The following is a 19,951-nucleotide window of genomic DNA, read 5'->3' as shown; positions in this document are numbered from 1 at the left end:
AAATAGGAGAAAATATCAAATAGAAACAAAGAAAAAGAAAACGGAAGAAGGGGAAGAGAGGATAAGGATAAGGATAAGGCAGCAAGCATCTCCAAGTAAAAAATTTCAGGTCTTCTCTAAGCTCTGTCGTTGCTTGTCAAACGTAGAATCTCTGTCCGTGACATGAAATATTTTCAGGATTATTGCGGTGTCCTTGTCATTTCCAGTCTTGCTCCATTTTTAAGAAGCAAAACTCACTTTTCCCAAAGGAGAGGATATGATTGATGAAGGGTAAACATAGAAGTGGGTTAATCATCCATTAAAGAGAATGATGAAGCAAAAACTTTTTGGCGTGTGATCATCAAGAAGAGTGCAAAGGGCCTCTTGAGTGAGTGCATTTCCAAGCCAATCTTCATTGGAAAGTGAAAGATTCTTCAATTGTACAGAACTCCATGCTGAAGAAGCCATTAATAAAGCTTATTATTCAGTATTTTTGTCCTTTGGAAAGGCTTAGTGTACTTTTTCTATAGTATTTGCATTGTGTTTATCAGTTCATTTTAGATTTATATTAAAATATTTTAAAAATCAATTGGATAGAACCTGTAATTGATATTGTTTACACGTAATATTCTTTTAAGAGGTGATAAATGATTTTTTTTTTAAATTAAAAAAGACAAAAAAATTCTTCCAAGTTGCCAAAATATAACAATCTCATAAGTACAATTTTAATATCTAAAAATTTATCAAAATGTTTTATTTCCAATAAATAATCATCTTGTAAATACTTAAATACACTATATAAATGAATAAAAAATAAGATTATATTTAAATAATATTTATTTTTTCAAATTAGATTTTTTATTTTAATTATATATAAATTATGTGAAAATATAACAAAATTTCATTTACTAAGAAATTAGAAGGAAGTAAGTAAAGGATTTTGTGATTCATTGGTGGCATCATATGATAACATTGGTTAATTAATCTTTTGGATATGAAGATTATATTATTATTTGTCAAATATTTAAATAAGGCCATATTTAGTCATTAATTATTAAGCAAATATTTTTAATGGAACCTAAAAGAAATTATATTTATTAATTGAAATTAAATTAAGTGAATATTCTAGATAGATGAAATTATAGCTCTACCCACCCACCACAAGTGTAACATCCACTACTCTTGGCTTATATCTCCATGTTATGGCACACATGTGAAGCCACCCATTTAATGGAATAAAATAGGGGACCATCAACTCACATGCATGTCATATACATAATAAATATTGATATTTCCTAGTAAGTAATGGAGGTGGGCATGGGACAAAAGAAGAGTGTGCCATGACACATGAAGCACCCAAAGGGAAAGATAAAGACAAAAGGAACAACAAGTTTATACTAAACTAAGATTAGTGGAAAATCCCTCTTTTCAAATTGTTTAGGGAATCTAGCAAAATATAATTATATGACACTTTCTCAACCGTTCGATCATGATCAACGGCTATATAACCCTTCCGATCATGATTAGATGGTTGAGATGTTTCGTATTAGATCAACTTTATAGTAAATTCTACTTATATATAGTGGATTATAATGTTTCCATTATATTACAGATATCATCAAGATGCCCGCCCTTTCTCTAGTAAGTTTAATAACCTATTATTTAAAATGAAAATTAGATTATATGATTAAAAATTATATTTTCAATTTAAGGATTTATTTACTATTTTTTAAAATAGATAACAATATTATTTTAAAAAAATACTTATTTTAAGAAAAAAAATATAAAGAACATGGAGTTAGGTGGTCGCTTCAAGAGGAATAACTGAATATTTGGCTGGTGGACGTCGCTCATCGTCAACTCCACGTTGGGAAGTAGACAAACGGTCATAATCGTACTATGCTCCCTCCGACGGTGGAGATCGCAAGTTAGGCCGTGGGTCCACGACATCTGTCAAATTTGTGGGCAAGGAGATGGCGCGAGAAAAGCGACGCTAACTGTACACTTGACGTGGCATACTGACAATCAACGACACGACAGGGAGGTACAGCGGACACGTGGTATCCGTCTTGGAATATCCAAATCCAGCGCGGTCGGCCCGCTTGCATCTCCGTTACCAGATTCTTTCTTGGGTCTCGGCATCTGTTTGTAATAAAGCGGGACTACAGGGGTAGATGTCAGAGATTAGCCATTCTTTAAGTAGTGCTTTCTGGCTTTATTAAAATTACAAAAATAGCCTCAGCTATTTACGAACGACGAGGGTGCGGTCCGTTTGAAAAATCATTTTAGTTAAAGCTTTGCCAGCCTGGAGCGCATGCACATTTTTACTGTCGTTGGACTCTTTTTGACCGTAGATTCGGAGGAATGTTCAATAAATAGGCATAAAGGCACATCATGTAACGCTTATATTGTTTGTTGGAACGCATTAAGGAGGGGGTAGACCTTTCCCACGGCTAGGTCCTCTCTATTGGCACGTCCTGAACATTTTTGGTAAATAAAATTTAGAGTCTAAACTATGGTGTTACTACTCACATTTGGGACCTTACTTGGGCCTTATGAAATATTAAAAATATATATAAATAAATAAATATTTTTAAAAAATAAGGATCTATGAAATTTAAAATGTAGAGTCTAAACTATGGTATTACTACTCACATTTGGGACCTTACTCGGGCCTATGAAATATTAAAAATATAAAGAACTAAATATATATTTTTAAAAAATAAGGGTTTATTTTGAATTTTTAGAAAAGAAAAAATGAGAATTTGACTGTTATTATTCCAAAAAATAGTTAGTAAAAATAAGACGATGATCAAATTCTCCTTTTTATTAACTATTTTTTGGAATAATAATGGTTAAATTCTTATTTTCTTTTTTTATTCGAAAGAAAATAAAAAAAATAAAATAAAAATTTGACCATTATTATTCCTAAAAATAGTTAGTGAAAATGAGATAATGATCAAAAATTTCTTTTCACTAACTATTTTTGGGAATAATAATGATCAAATTCTCATTTTTTTCTAATTATCAAGTTTAAAACTTATGAATAAATATATGATAAATATTAAGATAAATAAATAAATATATTTTTATCTTATATTGTTTGAGGAAATTATTGGCAGAAGGGAACCCACCACATTTTGGCTGTTTATATAATGCACATGTGTCAAGTGGAAAGGTAAGGGATTTCAAGGTTACGAAAAAGTAAAAAATTGACTGTTCATGCTTCTCGCTTACGTGGTACAGTCCTACCATTATAAAAAACGGTGCACTTAGATCATTTGCCACTAAAAGTAAAAAAAGTAGCAAGTAAAAAACTCCTGCCCGGTGAAATTTCTATTCCTTGCACGTGCCGTTGCTGCGTGAGGCCCTGAGCGACGTGGAGAACATTCACCCGACTGGAGGAATGTCGCAAATAATAGTGGTATTTTCGAGATACTTTTAAAAGCGAGGGTTCTATGCTTTCTGCCACTTATTACTGAATCGGGCTTGTGCACCTCGTCGTCGTCGTCTGCCGTGGACACAGAGAGTCCTCTCTCTGTGCCTGCAACAACATCGCAGAGAAAAAACAAGAGTAGTCGAGACGAGAGAAGAGAGAGATTCCGGAATTTTGATAAACGGATAGCAAAGCCCTTGAAAGACGACGAAGCATTTTTTTTGGCGCAACGCATTGTCGTAGAATCGCAGAAATCCAAAATCTCTGTTTGGACCGACGCTTCCCGTTATAAAGAACGCAACGAGGTAAAATGGTCGTGGAAACTGCATGTGTCTGAAGCAGAAAAAGTAATCAAAATACGGAATGAAACAACAGCTTGATAGATTGCAAGGCTCCGACTTTTTATAACCTCTCTCCTGTGATCTCTGCAGGGAATGACCGTCTTTTGAGGACTTGTAGTGGAACGCGAAGTGGATCGCGTGGGGCTCTCCAGATCTCTGTGGAGCTTAAGCGTCTTGTTCGTGTCTCTGTTGTTTCATAGTAAGCATTTCGGATTTTTTTGTTGTCGGCTGAGAGTTTTCCATTTCTTTCTGTCTTTGCTCTTGAATACATTGTATTCTGGATGCAATGCCGTATTCCTCTTTCGTTTCTTTTACTTTTTTCGTTGTTGGCTCGTGAGTCGTGAACATAAATCGCGAGCGTTAATCATTTCTGCAGAATTCCGTTTTCAAAGCTAGTTGATTTTTTTTTATTATATTTTTTTTTTCTTGTCGAAGGATGTCTCTTCTTTTTTTATAAGACATTAGAGAAGACGATAATGAATTTCTGTCTACGTTTTTCGTTTCCGTAACCGTGAATGCTGGGAGTAACTTCTTTACCTTCTTATTGAGGATTTTGCAGGTGAAGTGGTCTTTCGAGGTTCGTTGACGGTTCCATTTCGGCCTTGTGGAATCCGGAGATTTGGTGAAGAAACCTGCAACTTGCTCATGGAGATTTTACTGTCGAAACTTCACTGAGACGTCAGTATGCAAAGGTAGATTTTGGAAAAAAAAAATTGAACAATTTGCTGGAAGGGTAGAGAGAACCCGAAGAAAAATAAAAGATTTTGACATGATCTTCATCGTCCTTGAAGAAAGAATGTGAAAGAGACCGCTGGTTTTCTGACCAGAAGCTCCAGGAAGTTTAGATTTTACTTCAATTTTGACGAATTAGATCAAGAGAGATCTCCAGTACGGAGTAGACTCCTCTGCAGGACCGCTTATGAACGTCGTTTGATATTCTCAGGTTCTAGTTAACCAGCGAGCAGTCATGGCCTCTCACTGGGATAATTTTGGAGAGATTGCAAATGTCGCACAGCTAACGGGTCTCGATGCCGTGAGACTGATTGGAATGATAGTAAAGGCTGCAAGCACCGCTCGGATGCACAAAAAGAATTGCCGGCAGTTCGCGCAGCACTTGAAGCTGATTGGTAATTTACTGGAACAACTCAAAATCTCCGAGCTGAAGAAATACCCGGAAACCAGAGAGCCATTGGAACAATTGGAGGATGCCTTGAGGAGGTCATATATATTGGTGAATAGTTGTCAAGACCGGAGTTATCTTTATCTTCTCGCGATGGGGTGGAATATCGTTTACCAGTTCAGGAAGGCGCAGGGTGAGATCGATCGGTATTTGAAGATTGTTCCTCTTATCACTCTTGTGGATAATGCGAGGGTCAAGGTTAGATTCCGTTGCGAGTGAGATTTTAGTTAAATGTTTTTTTTTTTTTTTTTTGTAGTTTTTATTTTCACGTATTTACTGTTTGTCTATTTGTGCTTCCGGGTTATTTTGGGGCTCCCAATTACTTGACTAAGCCTGTCTAAGATAAAGAAATTAAGAAGTTCTCTAACATTGAGATGAAAAGAGTTCTTTCTACCCTTGAGTTCAAACTTTGATAAATGGGCAGAGAGTCATAGTTAAAGAGAGAGGATGGTGGGGATACCCATCGTATGTCACCTATCACATGAGTGTACACTTGGAGGCATCGGGCCACGGCGGGACCCACCACATTGTGGTTGGGTGATTATTCATTTTAGAGACATTCTATAATTTATTTTATTTTACTTTTTTTATTCTCCCTGATTTTACAAGTTAGTTATGGATTTTATTGATCTTTGAATTTTGAAATTAGATTGTTTTTGTTATTAATTGGATTGTACAAGAGAAGTGGATCGTGGAAATTTTTGCTGCTTACCTCTCAACCTCATATCCTCTTCACATCTCTCTTTTTCTCCTTCTTTGTTCTTCTTCGTCCCTTTCAATTTTCGGTAACGGAGCCGCCCAATCTTCAACACAAGTATTTTAATTAAACATTAACCTTACCGCATCAGTTTGGTATCAGTTTGGCAAAGATCGCCTTCTTCTGCACTAGTGAACCATCTTGTCACTCTAGACCATCTCCATCTCATGTGGAAGCCACAACACCTCTTCCTCTCTTTCGTCACTTTGGTTCAGATATACCAGTTCCGATTTTGCCTTTGGTTCTGCAGAGCATCCAGGGATGCGCCACTAAAGCCCTGATTTTCATCTTCTCCTTTTGAAACACCAAATTGCCCGTCACCGACCCCAGGATGGCTATTTCCCTTTGTCATCACATCTTCCAGCCCTTTGTCGCCACTTATGGACGTCGCCAATATATTTCCAACCCCTATTTCAAGTCTCAACCGCCATTTCCAAAAGAAGCCCTTGTAGACCGCCACCAAAATCACTGCAAAACCTCCTTGATGTGGGGAAGGTATTTACCTTAATGCCACTTCGAGATGTCTTCCAACAAAAGATAAGCTTTATGGTATTTACCTTCCCCACGTCAAAGAGGTGGCAAAGGATGTAATTTAGATGTCTTCTCATAAAGGTGACACAAGGGTGTAATTAAAGAAGATGAAGTATGTGTACTTATGTCTTTTCTTTTTTAGAGCTTGTAGCCCTAAGGACATTGTAGTAATTGTAAACTTCCTTCCTCAACTATAAATAGAGACTCAAGGCATGAGGTAGATCATGAAGTCTCCCCTCTTCTCTCTCAAATGCGTCCTTAGACTTTTCTCCCAAACTCTCTCTCTCTCTCTCTCCATCTCTTTAGCTGCCCCTCTCTCTCCTTTCTCCTCTCTTCCTTCTTCCTCTCGTTTCTTCTCCTCTTCCTCTTTCTCTCCTCTCTCACCATCTTGGTTGAGGTCCTTGTCATGTGATCCAAAATCCAACAAACAAGGTAAGGGACAAGCAAACTCCTAAAAGAAAAACTTGCACTTCATCGGTCCCAAACACTTGGAGCATGAAATACTACATGAGTCTGTTGTCTTTACTATCATAGCCCACGAGGCAACCCTGAATTCCTTAGTTGATCCACCACTAGAGTTTAAACTTATTTTACAAGAATTATGAGATGTCTTTCCCTAGGATCTTCTAGATGCATTGTCACCCATGCGTGATATCCAACATACCATAGATCTACGTTACAAAACCTATTGCATTGAATGAATTCCTTCTGAGCACAGATAATTACATCGACAAGTGAACAGACTCCTCCAAAAAGGATTCATCTTGGAGAGCTTAAGTCCTTGTATAGTGCCGACCCACCCTCTTCACCACAAAGAAGGATGGTACCTAGTGGATATGTATGGATAGTAGGGCCATTAACTAGATCATTATGAAATATTTTTTCTTGATTGCCCGATTGTATGATACGATATACATGTTGATGGGTGTTAACATATTTTCGAAAATAGATCTCAAAAGCTGTTATCACATCGACAAATACTTTCCTAAAAAAAAAAACATCGACAGATACAACACCTACTTCTTTTGATGTCTATTTGAATCTTGTTCCTCTCCCTATCGCACTAGCACAAAAAAACCATATTGATGCTATTTTAGGTGAACAAGTTATTTTTACCAGAAGCAGTGAGGTTCAACATTTCTTAGTATGTTGGGCAGGGTGATCGGATTCAGATTGCACTTGAATTTCACGCGATATATTGTAGCTGTTGGTCCCCGATTTGTTGGACTATTATCAGAGTCACAGGAGTTAACACTCAATAGGGTCGAGTTTCACCCATGGGAGAGTTTGTGGGGACACCCATAAGCCGTCGATCACACGAGTGTACACTCAAAGGCATCCAACCAAGATGGGATCCACCACATTGTGGTTGGGTGATTATTCATTTTAGAGATATTTTATAATTTCTTTTATTTTTATTTTTTCTCCTTATTTTACTAGTTAGTTATGTATTTTATCAATTTTTGAAATTTGAAATTAGATTGTTCTTGTTGTTAGTTGGATTGTACAAGAGAAGTAGATAAATGATGAATGCAATTTTTTGCTGCTCAACTCTCAACCTCATCTCCTCTTCTTGTCTCTCTTCTTCTCCTTCTCTGTTCTTTTTCTTCTCTTTCAATTTCCAGTAACGGAGCCGCATGATTGATCTTCAACACAGATGTTTAATTAAACATTAACCGTATCACGTCAGAGGACCACTGATATTATGTGAAGCCTTAAGCAGTCCACTGTGAGGGTCTCAAATGTTTTGGCCACTTGGACCTGTGAATAGGTTTTCTGCATATAGTCCATGGCAGGAAACAATTTTTAAACTAGTGGACTGCTTATGCAAAGTTGATTAGCAATTCACGTTACATCATTCTATTAATGTGTTTACTGGGTTCAGCATATTCACTTTTGGTCCTTAACAATTTTCACTGGGACCCTGCAAATTACTGGACCAGATTGTCTCATTAAGCTTTGTGTGATCTAGCTATTTCCAAGTTCCTTCAACCAAGAACTGTTTTTATCAATGCCCATCAGGAAAAAAAATCGAGAAAGAAAACAGAGGAAATTTCTTTTTACAAACTTAGTGTTACATAAAATATATATTTGAGATATAGTTGAGCAAGTTGTAGAATTGCTGCAATTTATCATACCTTTTCTATACACATATATAGAATTGCAGTTCAGAATGCAATTTGGTTCTTTTTGAAATGAAATAATTGGAGCTTTTATATTATGAGTGTTGACAAGCCTGTATTTGTTGGTTATATTATTATGGTTTAAGATAAATTTTGCTAATGAAAGCAGCAAGAAAAACCAATTGGTTACTTCTGTTGAACTTCAAGCAATGTGTTGCTTGTAATTTTTAACTGGTGTACTTTTTACTTGATTTTGCAGGAAAGGTTAGAAGACATAGAGAGGGACCAAAGGGAGTACACGTTCGATGAGGAGGACAGGAAATTGCATGATGCAATTTTGAAGCCTGAACCTATGCAAAATGATTCAATGGTGCTGAAGAAATCCCTTTCCTGTTCTTACCCACACTTGGGTTTCAATGAAGCCCTACGGAAAGAAAATGAGAAGCTCCAAGTAGAACTCCAAAGATCTCAGGCTAATATGGATGTTCGTGAGTGTGAAGTGATTCAACATTTACTGGAAGTCACAGAAACTGCTGCACATGCTCTTCCAGAGAAAAATTCATCTATAAAAAATTCTAAGAAGGAGAAAGATCATACCATTCAAAAAAGTTATGTTCAGCAAGTCGGTGAGAATAACACTCCGTCCAGGTCTGTTTTCATTTTATACTGCTCCAAATTTTGTTTTTGTTCGTTATATAAAAAAAAAAAAAAAAAAGAGAATTTTTTGTCGAGAGAGAGAGAGAGAGAGAGATAGGGCCGGGGTGAGGGGTGAGGTGATGTGGTCCATTGCAAAACTTTTGAAACAAGAGGTTTGTGTCAAATTTGCACTAAAAGATGAAGATGAGTAGATTCATCAAGATGCCATTTTTGAGGTACTCTTTATTGAACTAATCCCCTGCCTTACTTAAATTGGCCTTTCTTCCTAGATGGGTAATATTGCCTATATGCACATCATTGATTGGATGAATAATTAGATGCAACATTGAGGGGAAAAAGAACTCATTTTCATCTCCAGTTTTGGATGATTTGCAGGTGCAAATTTGATGGGTGCCACTATTTTCACTGGTTTATAGAGTGAGGTGTTTGCTATTGAATGACATTTTATGCATTCAAAAGTTACTCTTGAGTCATTTTATTTTAGAGGGCCATAAAATTTTCAAGATTGTTCCTCAGTAGCGGATGATACTAACGAAAGATGTTGCTTGGATGTTGGGGCTCTCATTATTGATTTGTTGGAACTATTAAGAGGCAAAACTACCATCAGTGGCTGGCTGAACTGACAACCGAGTGGTTTATGTCTTACTGTTAAGTCCAAACATTTCCTTCATGATGTAATATGCATCCTCTCTCTAACCCTTCCCCCCCCCCCCCAAAAAAAAATAAATAAATAAATAAATAAATAGATATACACAATTAATATTTTAGAAGAACATGCACTATTAAAGTACAAAATGGAACTTTAGTGTCTAAAAACAATTAATTTTGTGCAGAAATGCTTCTCCTGTTTCATCAGGACATGATCTGAAATCTATGAAAGGTTCATATCAACAGGAGGAATGGCATTCAGATTTACTTGACTGCTGTGCAGAGCCTGCCTTATGTATGTTTTTTTGTACTATTCAAATTTCCAAGTTCCATTAGTTCGGAGTTTATTTGATCACTTGACTCACACATATTGTTACAGGATGAAAAATATGTTCTATAATTCAAAATTATTGTAGCTTATCCTTTTTTTCACTGCATTTCAGTAAACAATTTCCTGATTGTCTACTCCGGTAGGCCTGATTTCTTTGGACATTTTGAGTGGGGTTTATGTGAGTAGGACATTTTCAGGAGGTTGATGAGCTACACAGTTTGTCCCTTAGCTACATTGTCTTTTTTTTTTTTTAAATGCAAGGATAACAGTATATTTTTGTTCTTCATGTTGTTTAATGAGGTGCACTCAGACATAATTCTGATATTTGTTGTGATGCCCCGGCTTCTCTTTTCTTTAATAGTCATTTTTTACAGTGCTTATATACAACTGAGTTTCGAGATTAGCATGTTACTACTGATCCAACCCATTTGTATTATCTTTTTCCAGGCACAAAGACTTTCTTCTACCCATGTGGAACATTTTCAAGGATTGCGACTGTTGCTACTAATAGCCATATGTGTAAGTAGAATGCTTTTGTTTATTTTTTACCTTATTTTGGTACTTTTTCATGGGGATCATGCTAGTAGTTCTGGTACTTATTTTCTTTTGCTTTGAAGGTTAAAAGAAATTAACTATGTTTCTAAAATAGAAGATTGTCGAGTGGGAAAATGTTCCTCATTGAAAAATGGGAAGAAAAGTTAATGACTGATAAGGTTAAGCTATAGACCTCCTAAGTGGATAGTCATTTTGGGATGGAACTGAAACTCAACCCAAAAGCTCAATAAAGATAAATGCAGATGGTTGATTAAGCATTACCAGAGGATGTCTTTATTTCACCACTGCAGTACTAATACAGAAGTAAATTTCTGTAATAGTTTGAGGGGAAGGATGTTGAGTTCTCTTTATCATTATGATCTCAACTTTTCTCCATGATATTTGGTCTCTTTTGGGTGTGTATGGTGTAGATCATGTGAACGTTATGAAGATTCTTAGAGATCTATTTCTGGCTTAGAAAGAAAATTATTCAAAGATTATGCTCCGAAAAAAAGTGTAATGTAGAACAGCCAAAGAGGAAAAGACAAGGATCATGTTAAATTTAAAAATTCGAGTTTTGGGTCATATTTCAGTGTTGCATAATGTTTGTGTAGTGGGTTGGAAATATGTGAAAAATAGAAGGTGCTCAGGAAGGAGATATAACAGGCTTTCTTCAAACTCATCATTGATCAATGCTATCAACTAAAAATGATTGAGAAAGGAGGGTTATAGGTGCTGGGTAGTTCTAAACCTAGTGACAGGCAAGGAACTGTAGTTTGAAATTACTGGCAAAAGATTTTTATCTATACCAGTACGCTGTTATGGCTGATTACCTGAGTTCTGCGGGTGATCGTGTATACAAAGACTTCCTATTCATTATGAGATTGAAGTGACATAAATTTCATTCTCTGCATTTCTTAAGCCTAAGCACTTGGTAGCTCGTTGACATTTTTTATCTCCTCTTTGTCTTAAAAAAGAGAGAAAAAAAGGATTCTTAACTCCTGAATGGTTCCACGACTGTGAAGACCACAAATTGTTGATTCATACTAGATGGCTTCTGTTATTGCTCAATTCCAACTTTAAGATTTTTTTTTCTCTCTTGCAATTCTGTTTTTTTGACATGGTTCAGGGTGAATTTTTAGTATTCTTTGATCCAAGGAAGTCAATTCTTCTTTTCATCTGAAACATAGGCTATACAAATGTTATTAAACCCAACCTATTGAAATGCGTGAGTGTGGTAACCAGGTTTGACTTCTGGTTGAATAGTGATGATGTCATATCTCACATTTTTTTAAATAAAATAATTTTAAAGAAAAATTTGGGAAGAATATCTCCCTTGATCTTAGGCCGATTTGGGTGGGGGAGTAGAAGCCCCCTTCCTTGTTCTGTCAATGTGTGTAAGAGGGGCTTCCGCCTTCTATGCTGCATGAATGTCTCCCTCTTTCCCATTTGTACAGAGGGGGTGGGTCACCTCCCCTGCCGTGTCAAGTGAGGGAAGAAGACCTTCCTTGCCCAACAGGTGGCTGACTGACCAGCCGAGTCACCCAATTTAGCAGGTAAACCGCTTAAACAATCTTGGTCGGCCGATTTTTTTACTCCTTTGGTTTAAACACTGGGCTAAGCCTTATAGAGGCTTTGATGCTTGGATTCAATTTGAAGTTAAATTCAATTGAAAGAGCATGTTGTTAAAATATGGTTGTTATACAAGTGTTTTATATATAAAAAGGGTGCACATTATCTTGATTTGACTGGAACTAAGCAAGTGAAATGGCATTCAAGCTAAATAGTTGTTTTGACCTAAATTTTTGTATTCTTGTCTGCCCCTTATGGAGGAAACTAAATCTTTAGTGGACAAATTCAGGGGTAAAATATATTTTAGGAAAGAAAAAGATTATAAGCTCTGCTTGAATCTGAATTTGTAGAGAAAAGAAGATTATGGAGATGTTATATTATTTCTAGAGCTTTGAGTGAGATTACCATGTTTTCTGCAATTACTAAAGATATTGAAATGTTAATTTTTTACTGCATATTAGTAAGATGTAAGTTATCTTTAAATGATGAAGAAAACTGGCCACCATGAAAATCATAATTTCTGAGGATGTTTTCCCCTTTTTCTAGTTGGAAATCACAAGGGCTAATTTCTTTAGTATTAGTCTCTAATTGAGTAAGTACATTGAAGTTGTTATATCAATGTAATATTGTTCTATTAAAAAAAGCAATCATTGTAATGACTCTTCAAAACCTGACCCTGTTTATTGATCTGGTAGAGTGATTGGGCTTGGTTAAACTGGTGATCACCAAGTTGAACCCTTGCATTTTTTAAATGTTAATTTATGGTTAAGAAATGGTGTAGTTTTATATTCTTTGGCTAATATTTGTTACCAATACTCTGATTTAAAGTGTTTGTGCAAATTTTTCTATTGAAGTTTTCAAAATCCAAAACATCAAAAAGAGAAAGTTTGGAAAAAAAAAAGTAAAAGAAGTAAAATTAAACTTGACCATTTGATATGATATTTGAACTCTTTTATCAAATTTAATGGTGAAATTTGAAGCAGTAAAACATATGTGCTCAATGACTTTTTTGGTTATGATCCAGTCAATTTATCTTTTTAAATCCAAATATTCTGCTATCTAAATGAAGCTGTGACAAAATGATTTACAGGTTTTGGTCACTTAGATGACCAATTTTTGGTTATCAACTTGGACTCTGTGCTATTAATTTTATGGGTTCATTAGGCCAATTTTTTTTTTAAATTAGATCTGAACCATGGTTCATCTAATTGGAATGAATTCAAGGTTATTGTGGTTTGGATCACTTGAAAATATCCTTTCAATAGTTTTTAATCATGTTTTTTCAATCTTATATCTAGTATTATAATAGTGAAGAAATATGTATGGCACATAAGTAACATGATTCTTTTAGTTTGTTTTGGCATGAAAAAGTTCATGATAGTTGCATATAATATTTTGTAAGGTAATTTTTAAAAAGCCCTAAACTTATGTGATTCTCATAGTTACTGCAGACTACCATTTTGTTTAGGAACGAGTTGGTGACAAACAGAGTCAGACCTCCCGACTCATCTCAGACCTGGCCAAATCTGTTGTGACTCTGCCAATTCGCAAGAGGTCTTGCCAAGTCAGACAATCATGCTTAGATGGGAAAAGAAGAATGAGATATTTTTATGCTATTATTTCTGTTTATCCACAAGCAATCTCTTAGTTCTGTATGATTTGCAGGGTTTAGATGAGACGGAATAAATTATGAAAAAAGGGGGTCTTGATAACTTTGCTTTCCTTGAAGTTAACATAACGTAATTGTGCTGAAAAAGCTCTCTCTCTCTGTAAGCTTTTGTGTGACATGTGGAGCTTTTCTTCTCAATTCCCTCCAACTGAGTAGTTGCAACTAGGGCAGATGAGACAGAATAAATTACGAAAAGGGGGTCTTGATAACTTTGCTTTCCTTGAAGTCAAGATATAAAAATAGCAAAATTGTGCTGAAAAAAGGGAGTCTTGATATAAGCTTTGTGGGATATGTGGAGCTTTTCTTTGCAATTCCCTGCATGAGTAGTTGCAACTAGGGTAATTGATAGGTATAGTTATCCTCTTGCTGTTGACTTGCAGCGTCAGGAGAAGTCTGCAATGAACTGATGGCTTATTCAATGATATTGGCATGTTGCTGTTACACTTGCTGTGTTAGAAGGAAGCTCCGCAAGATGCTCAACATCACGGTAAATTAGTACTCTCTCTCTCTCTCTCTCTCTCTCTCTCTCTTTAAAGGCCCCACTTCTACCTCACCCCAAACCTGACACCCAAGCACATGCACACACTCCCACTCACACACACATCTATCTATGTTAAGGTAATTGTTAGAGATGTCTGTCAATTTTGTTTTTGAAAGGGCTACACATCATGTTGACTCAATGCAGCCATCCACAATGGGCAGTGACTACATCAAGGTGCATAATCTGAAGCATCCATTTGTTGGGATCTGCTATATGGTTGGACAATTGAGATTGAATATGACTTCGACTTCACTCCTTTTCATATCATCTATAAATATCTTAGATGACCTGAATACAGTTGTGATTGTGAACTACCCATAAGGCAAGAATCATATCTGTCCAACTCCTCTGCACCTTTCATCCAAAACAATCAGATCGACAATTTTAACGAATGGTCCGTATGTTTGCCTTTGAGCAAAATTCTTGAAAATTTTGTATTTAGACATTGTTTCTTGAAAATTTGTTATGTTTTACTAGGTAGAAAATGAACCTGGTATATGACAATCTATATTGATTTACATTGTAAATTGATTTGTAGTCAGTTATAGCAAGCATATCATTTAAAAGTACACCGATGGGGAGATGAATGGTTGACTTTCACATTTTTCTTTGTTTTGGTGGCATATGTGGGGCATTCGGGGTGATATAATCGTCTGTAAATTTACTGATTTCATGTATGGATGTGTTGTCCATTTCTCTTGTCCCAGTGATGAGATGAGCATGGTCTTAAAAATTAACTCTGGCCTGCTGGGCTGTGTGGTCTTTCCTGGGTAGTAAAATGTGCATATCAAACATATTTATGTGACAGTTTTTTGGAATTAGGTGTTACTACCAACCAGTCAGTAATATCTTTAAGTCATGATCTTTAGATGCTCGTGGAGTAATTTAGTTCATTAAGAGATAAGTTTCTCTCCTTAGCAAAGTGTATTTCCTAGGCTACAGAAAAATGTTTGGTTTCATATTCTGAGCGTTTTACTCTGTCGACAGGGAGGCTTGTGTGATGATTTCTTGTCGCATTTACTATGCTGTTGCTGTGCTCTTGTTCAAGAATGGCGAGAAGTGGAGATACGTGGCATCTATGGTACTGTCTCTTTGTTCCTTCTATAATTTCTTTCCTTTTCATTTGTGCCTATTAAAGTATTGAACATGGTTCCTCTCTCCTACTTTCCCAGTAGAAAGAACTTACCCTATGGACACTACGGTTATGTTGACCAATATTGCTCAAGTAGAAAATAGAACAAGTTGTTGAAATTTAGGATTCCATATAATCACAATAGAAAAGGATTAAGGAGTGAGAAGAAGAAGAAGAGTTGTCGAGAGAAGGTTTTAGGAGGAGGAGAAGAAGAATGACGAATTTGGAGAAAATAGGAGGAAAATTAGGGTAATGGACTTCCAATAATAAGTTGAACAAGTGTTATTTGATAATCAATAAATCAAACAATCTCCAATGTGCTAATCATTCGTACTTCTCCTTCTATTAAACACAAATAATTTAATTCTAGTATTCTTTAACATGGGTCTTCCTTGCAGCGTGCCCGGAGAAAACCAAGACAAGCCCACCGACGTCACAGTTCATGGAATCTTAACTCCATTCTCGAGATGGACACTCGGAGGACGTCAAAGTTCTAGCAAAAAAATATTTTGGTCAGAAAACCAGTGAAGAAAGATGCAGATAGTTGATACAGCATCGTACTTGTACATCGGCTTTCGTTTTGAATTTGTTTAGAAAACATTGCAGTTGTTGTACACTTGTGATTATTGTGTCATGTATCATAGACAAGTTTATAAGATCAAGAGGGTTGTTTGAACAGCTCGTTACACTCTTTTATGTTCGTTTTTGGTTTAGATGATAATGTTCTTTCTGGCCATCCTTGTCATTGAACACTCCAGTAATTCTTTTGGCTGGTAAGCTATTATCCATAAACGTTTATGAAGGATATTGGCGAGAACCCAACGAGTAGTAACAGTAGAAGGTCTTTCCCTCTCATCCAATTGAATTGCAAAACATGGCTTATCTTTTGCATTCTCAAAATCTTTGCTATCCAGGACAGAACGAGAGGCCCAAACTCCAAGCTAGGAATCAAATAAATATAAAGGAAAAGGGTGAGCTTTTCAGTTCAAACTGACTCTGCACCTGATTGAACGAAACCATCCATGACTCTGCACCTAAACCCAAATGGAAAATGCAGAGTCGTTAGCATCAAACCCAAGCCAGGCACCAGGTGGATTCGTTTACTGACGGACCAGGACTGCCGCTTTGAAGTAATCTTTAATGCTTCCTTTGCTTCACTTTCTCTACGGTTGAGTTTCTGCCCTGACCGAACTATTTTCTTTGGTTGAATTCAGATATGCACCCAGAACAAGACCAATCTTGTCTGTGGAGGATATCCTCGCCCTGATCGCTGATAAGTGTGATGGAGTGATTGGACAGGTCAGACGACCGAGACAAGCTTTTCTACTTCTTCTGAACGATCATTTCCATGGGTGAATTTACTTTGAACTATGAATCCTTTGAATGATCTCTTTATCTGATTTTCTTTTGTGACTGTTTAGCTGACTGAAGACTGGTGTGAAGTGCTGTTCTCCGCTCTGAGCAGAGCTGGAGAGAAAGCTTTTAGCAATATGGCTGTTGGATATAACAATGTGGACGTGAATGCAGCTACGAAGTATGGGGTTGCCGTTGGAAACACCCCTGAAAGTTGGTGAATAGATTGTAGTAGCAAATAACAAGAACACTAGATGACTGTTCATCTTTCTGCTGAATTTGATCACAGGGTGCCCTGACAGAGACAACAGCAGAGCTGGCAGTTGCCAGGAGAATTGTTGAAGCAGATCAGTTCATGAGGGAGGTCTCTATGATGGATGGCTTCCTCATCTGTATGTCCAATTCTCTATTTCTTGATTTCTCGCATAATCTATTCAAAGAAAGAAAATGGAGGACAGCTCTCAAGATAATGGACTTGGGTTCCTATTTTTCCTAGGTTTATAGGCAATTTGCTGAAGAGACTGTAGGAGTGATTGGAGCTGGTCGGATTGACTCTGCATATATAATAGATGTCAAATGCCTAGCAACTTCCCAGAGGGAACCCATCCTAAGATTACTTTCGCTCAGGCTTGCTTAACTTCAGAGTTCTTAATCAGATACCTAGCCAATACAAACCAAAAAGACTAGCCGTTTAAGGTGCGGAAAACCAAGTACCTAACCCATCAGTGGACCAGGGGCGGACGGAACCTAACCCAGGTGGACCGGAACCACCTAGCTCTGACATATATGCTAGAATGATGGTGACATCTTCGAGTTTTCATGTCTGGCTATCAAATTTGAAACTCAAGTTGCAGTTATGAGGAAATGCAGCTCTAGTTCTTTAACTAATGTTTTGACATCTTGTTGCAGATTGAAAGCTTCAAGATAAACTTGATATACTATGACTTGTACCATGCAACTAGGCTGGAAAAGTTTGTCACGGGTATTGGCTTTTGATGTTTTTTAGTTTTTCAGTTCTTATAAATTGTTTTCTGGGCATCACATATGAAATTTTATGCTTGGCTTCACTCTTGCTTCTCTTCTCAGCTTATGGGCAGTTCCTGAAAGCCAATGGTGAACAACCAGTTACATGGAAAAGAGCAACTACCATGGAAGATGTGCTCCGTGAAGCTGATGTGGTAAGAGCTAATGCTTCCTATTCTTTCTTTGTTACTGTGAGCCAATTTATATTTCGATACTGGGTTTTGAGACCTGTAGTGAAACTAGAGCAAATTTATTGCTTTTTTCAGATCAGTCTGCATCCAGTCTTGGACAAAATTACTTACCATTTGATTAACAAAGGCAGGCTTGCCATCATGAAGAAGGTTACATAGCTTTACTGACCTCCCTTATGGTGAGTATTAAGCACTAGGAGAAAACTAAAGAATAAATACTTTTTATTACAGGAAGCTATTCTTGTAAATGCAAGCAGGGGTCCAGTGATCGATGATGCAGCCTTGGTAGAACATTTGAAACAGAATCCAATGTTCCGCATTGGGCTTGATGTGTTTGAGGTGCTCATCGGGCGGCAATCTTTTTGCCTGCCCAACTCAGAAAGAAAACTCCAATTTAACAAATTTATGGCTGTTTGTCAGGACGAGCCTTACATGAAACCAGGTCTAGCTGACCAGAAAATTGCTGTTGTTTTGCCTCACATTGCCTCTGCTTGGTAAATCACTTCTCATTTTTCAACAGAAACCGGGAAAAATTTACAGTTTTCACTTTTTTTGCTTGTTTTTACTTTCTCTGCTACCGGAATAGCCAAACCAGTGATCCTTTTTACTTCTTATTGTAGTGGACCCGTGAAGGAATGGCAAATTTTGCAGCTCTAAATGTCTTGGTATATCAACAGCAGTTGAGTTAAATTATCCAGAACTATTTAAATCCACTGCTAACTCTCTATTTTTTTCTGTTTTGTCTTGCTTCTAGGGGAAGATCAAAGGGTACCCAATATGGTCTGATCCAAACCGAGTAGAACCTTTCTTGGATGAGAACTCTCCTGTTCCAGCTGCCTGTCCAAGCATTGTCAATGCAAAGCAACTAGGTTTGTACTGAACATTCTTTCCTTAAAAAACTAAAACCTCCTGGTTCAGGTTTCTGATTTGTTGAATTTTCTCTTGGTAGGACTGACTACTTCGAAGCTTTAAGCTCCAATGAGGCAGAAAGTTTGTCGACCTCAATATAGTCATGAATGTACAGAGAAAGAGCTCTTGTGGAGGTGAGATGAGTCTTTGAGCTCTTTGCAGAAGTTGTGCCAATTGTTTAACAATCTCATTTGTTCCAACTCTTAAATATAATCAACAAGGGGAAGGGGACCCCCTTCCCTTATCCTAAGGCCCTTATCTTTATACATCAAGATAAGCAATGGTTCTTCCATCATTGAATATAGTGATGAATGTACAGAGAAAGAGCTCTTGTGGGGGTGTGATGAGTCTTTGAGCTCTTTGCAGAAGTTGTGCCAATTGTTTAACAATCTCATCTGTTCCAACTCTTAAAAATAATGAACAATGGGAAGGGGAAGGGGAAGGGGACCCCCTCCCTTATCCTAAGGCCCTTCTCTGTTATCCATCAAGATAAGCCATGGCTCTTCCATCATTGAAAGCAAATCAAAATCAGTTGGTATACCTACTGTTGCCCTTATTTATATCGCCACGCTGCTTTTATTTGTATTTGTCCTACCGATGGCGTACTCATAATTTTTTCATTTTATAAAATAGATGAAAATAAATATGAATTAGATATAAAATTAATTATATTGAACAATTTCATTGATTTTATCATTTTTTTCTAATTCTTAAATTTTCTTTTTCAATATAAAATCTTTTTTTAAGATGGTTTATGTTGGAAGATAGGCTTAAGCCCACACGACCAAGGAAGACCCACATATCTAAGAGTATTATAAGATGGGCCACACAACCAAGGAAGACCCACATATCTAAGAGTATTATAAGATGGGTCACACGACCAAGGAAGGCCCACAAGATGGGCCCAAACACATAAGAAGTAGGACCCACCATGATTACCACGAACTGACATCCTTATCACATAAGTTGGAAGATCAAGGATTCACAAAGACATCTTTATCTTATGGTCACGTCCTAGAAGAGTTCTAGTTTGAGTTATGTTTA

General features: G+C 36.8%; 1 protein-coding gene and 1 pseudogene across 5 annotated transcripts; both read left to right on the top strand.

Annotated features, from left to right (window-relative positions):
- The first annotated feature begins 3,473 nt into the window (after positions 1–3,473).
- Positions 3,474–16,165, top strand: LOC137938669 (cell number regulator 13). Of its 5 annotated transcripts, none has more exons than XR_011109897.1 (10): positions 3,474–3,720; positions 3,847–3,955; positions 4,316–4,448; positions 4,700–5,134; positions 8,607–8,995; positions 9,838–9,947; positions 10,431–10,502; positions 14,139–14,245; positions 14,444–14,693; positions 15,122–15,280. XR_011109897.1 is itself a non-coding variant. In XM_068783653.1 (10 exons), the coding sequence occupies exons 4-10, from the start codon at positions 4,724–4,726 to the stop codon at positions 15,883–15,885; spliced, it is 1,239 nt and encodes a 412-aa protein (XP_068639754.1). In that variant the 5' UTR covers positions 3,474–3,720; positions 3,847–3,955; positions 4,316–4,448; positions 4,700–4,723; the 3' UTR covers positions 15,886–16,165. The 5 variants fall into 5 exon arrangements, 4 of the variants coding, with proteins under 4 accessions (XP_068639754.1, XP_068639755.1, XP_068639753.1 ...); XM_068783653.1 differs by lacking the exons at positions 14,444–14,693; positions 15,122–15,280 and adding exons at positions 15,287–15,380; positions 15,830–16,165; XM_068783654.1 differs by having other exon boundaries at positions 14,444–14,515; positions 14,598–15,280.
- A 288-nt stretch (positions 16,166–16,453) lies between these two features.
- Positions 16,454–19,073, top strand: LOC137939415 (glycerate dehydrogenase HPR, peroxisomal-like; annotated as a pseudogene).
- The last annotated feature ends 878 nt before the right edge of the window (positions 19,074–19,951 follow it).

This window comes from Aristolochia californica, unplaced genomic scaffold (genome assembly GCF_029961685.1).
Source record: "Aristolochia californica isolate CCGP_79_NKW_82.1479 unplaced genomic scaffold, dmAriCali1.0.hap1 SCAF_8, whole genome shotgun sequence".
Classification (NCBI taxonomy): Eukaryota; Viridiplantae; Streptophyta; class Magnoliopsida; order Piperales; family Aristolochiaceae; genus Aristolochia; species Aristolochia californica.
The sequence above is the reverse complement of the archived record's forward strand: the minus strand, read 5'-3'. Positions and strand labels throughout refer to the sequence as shown.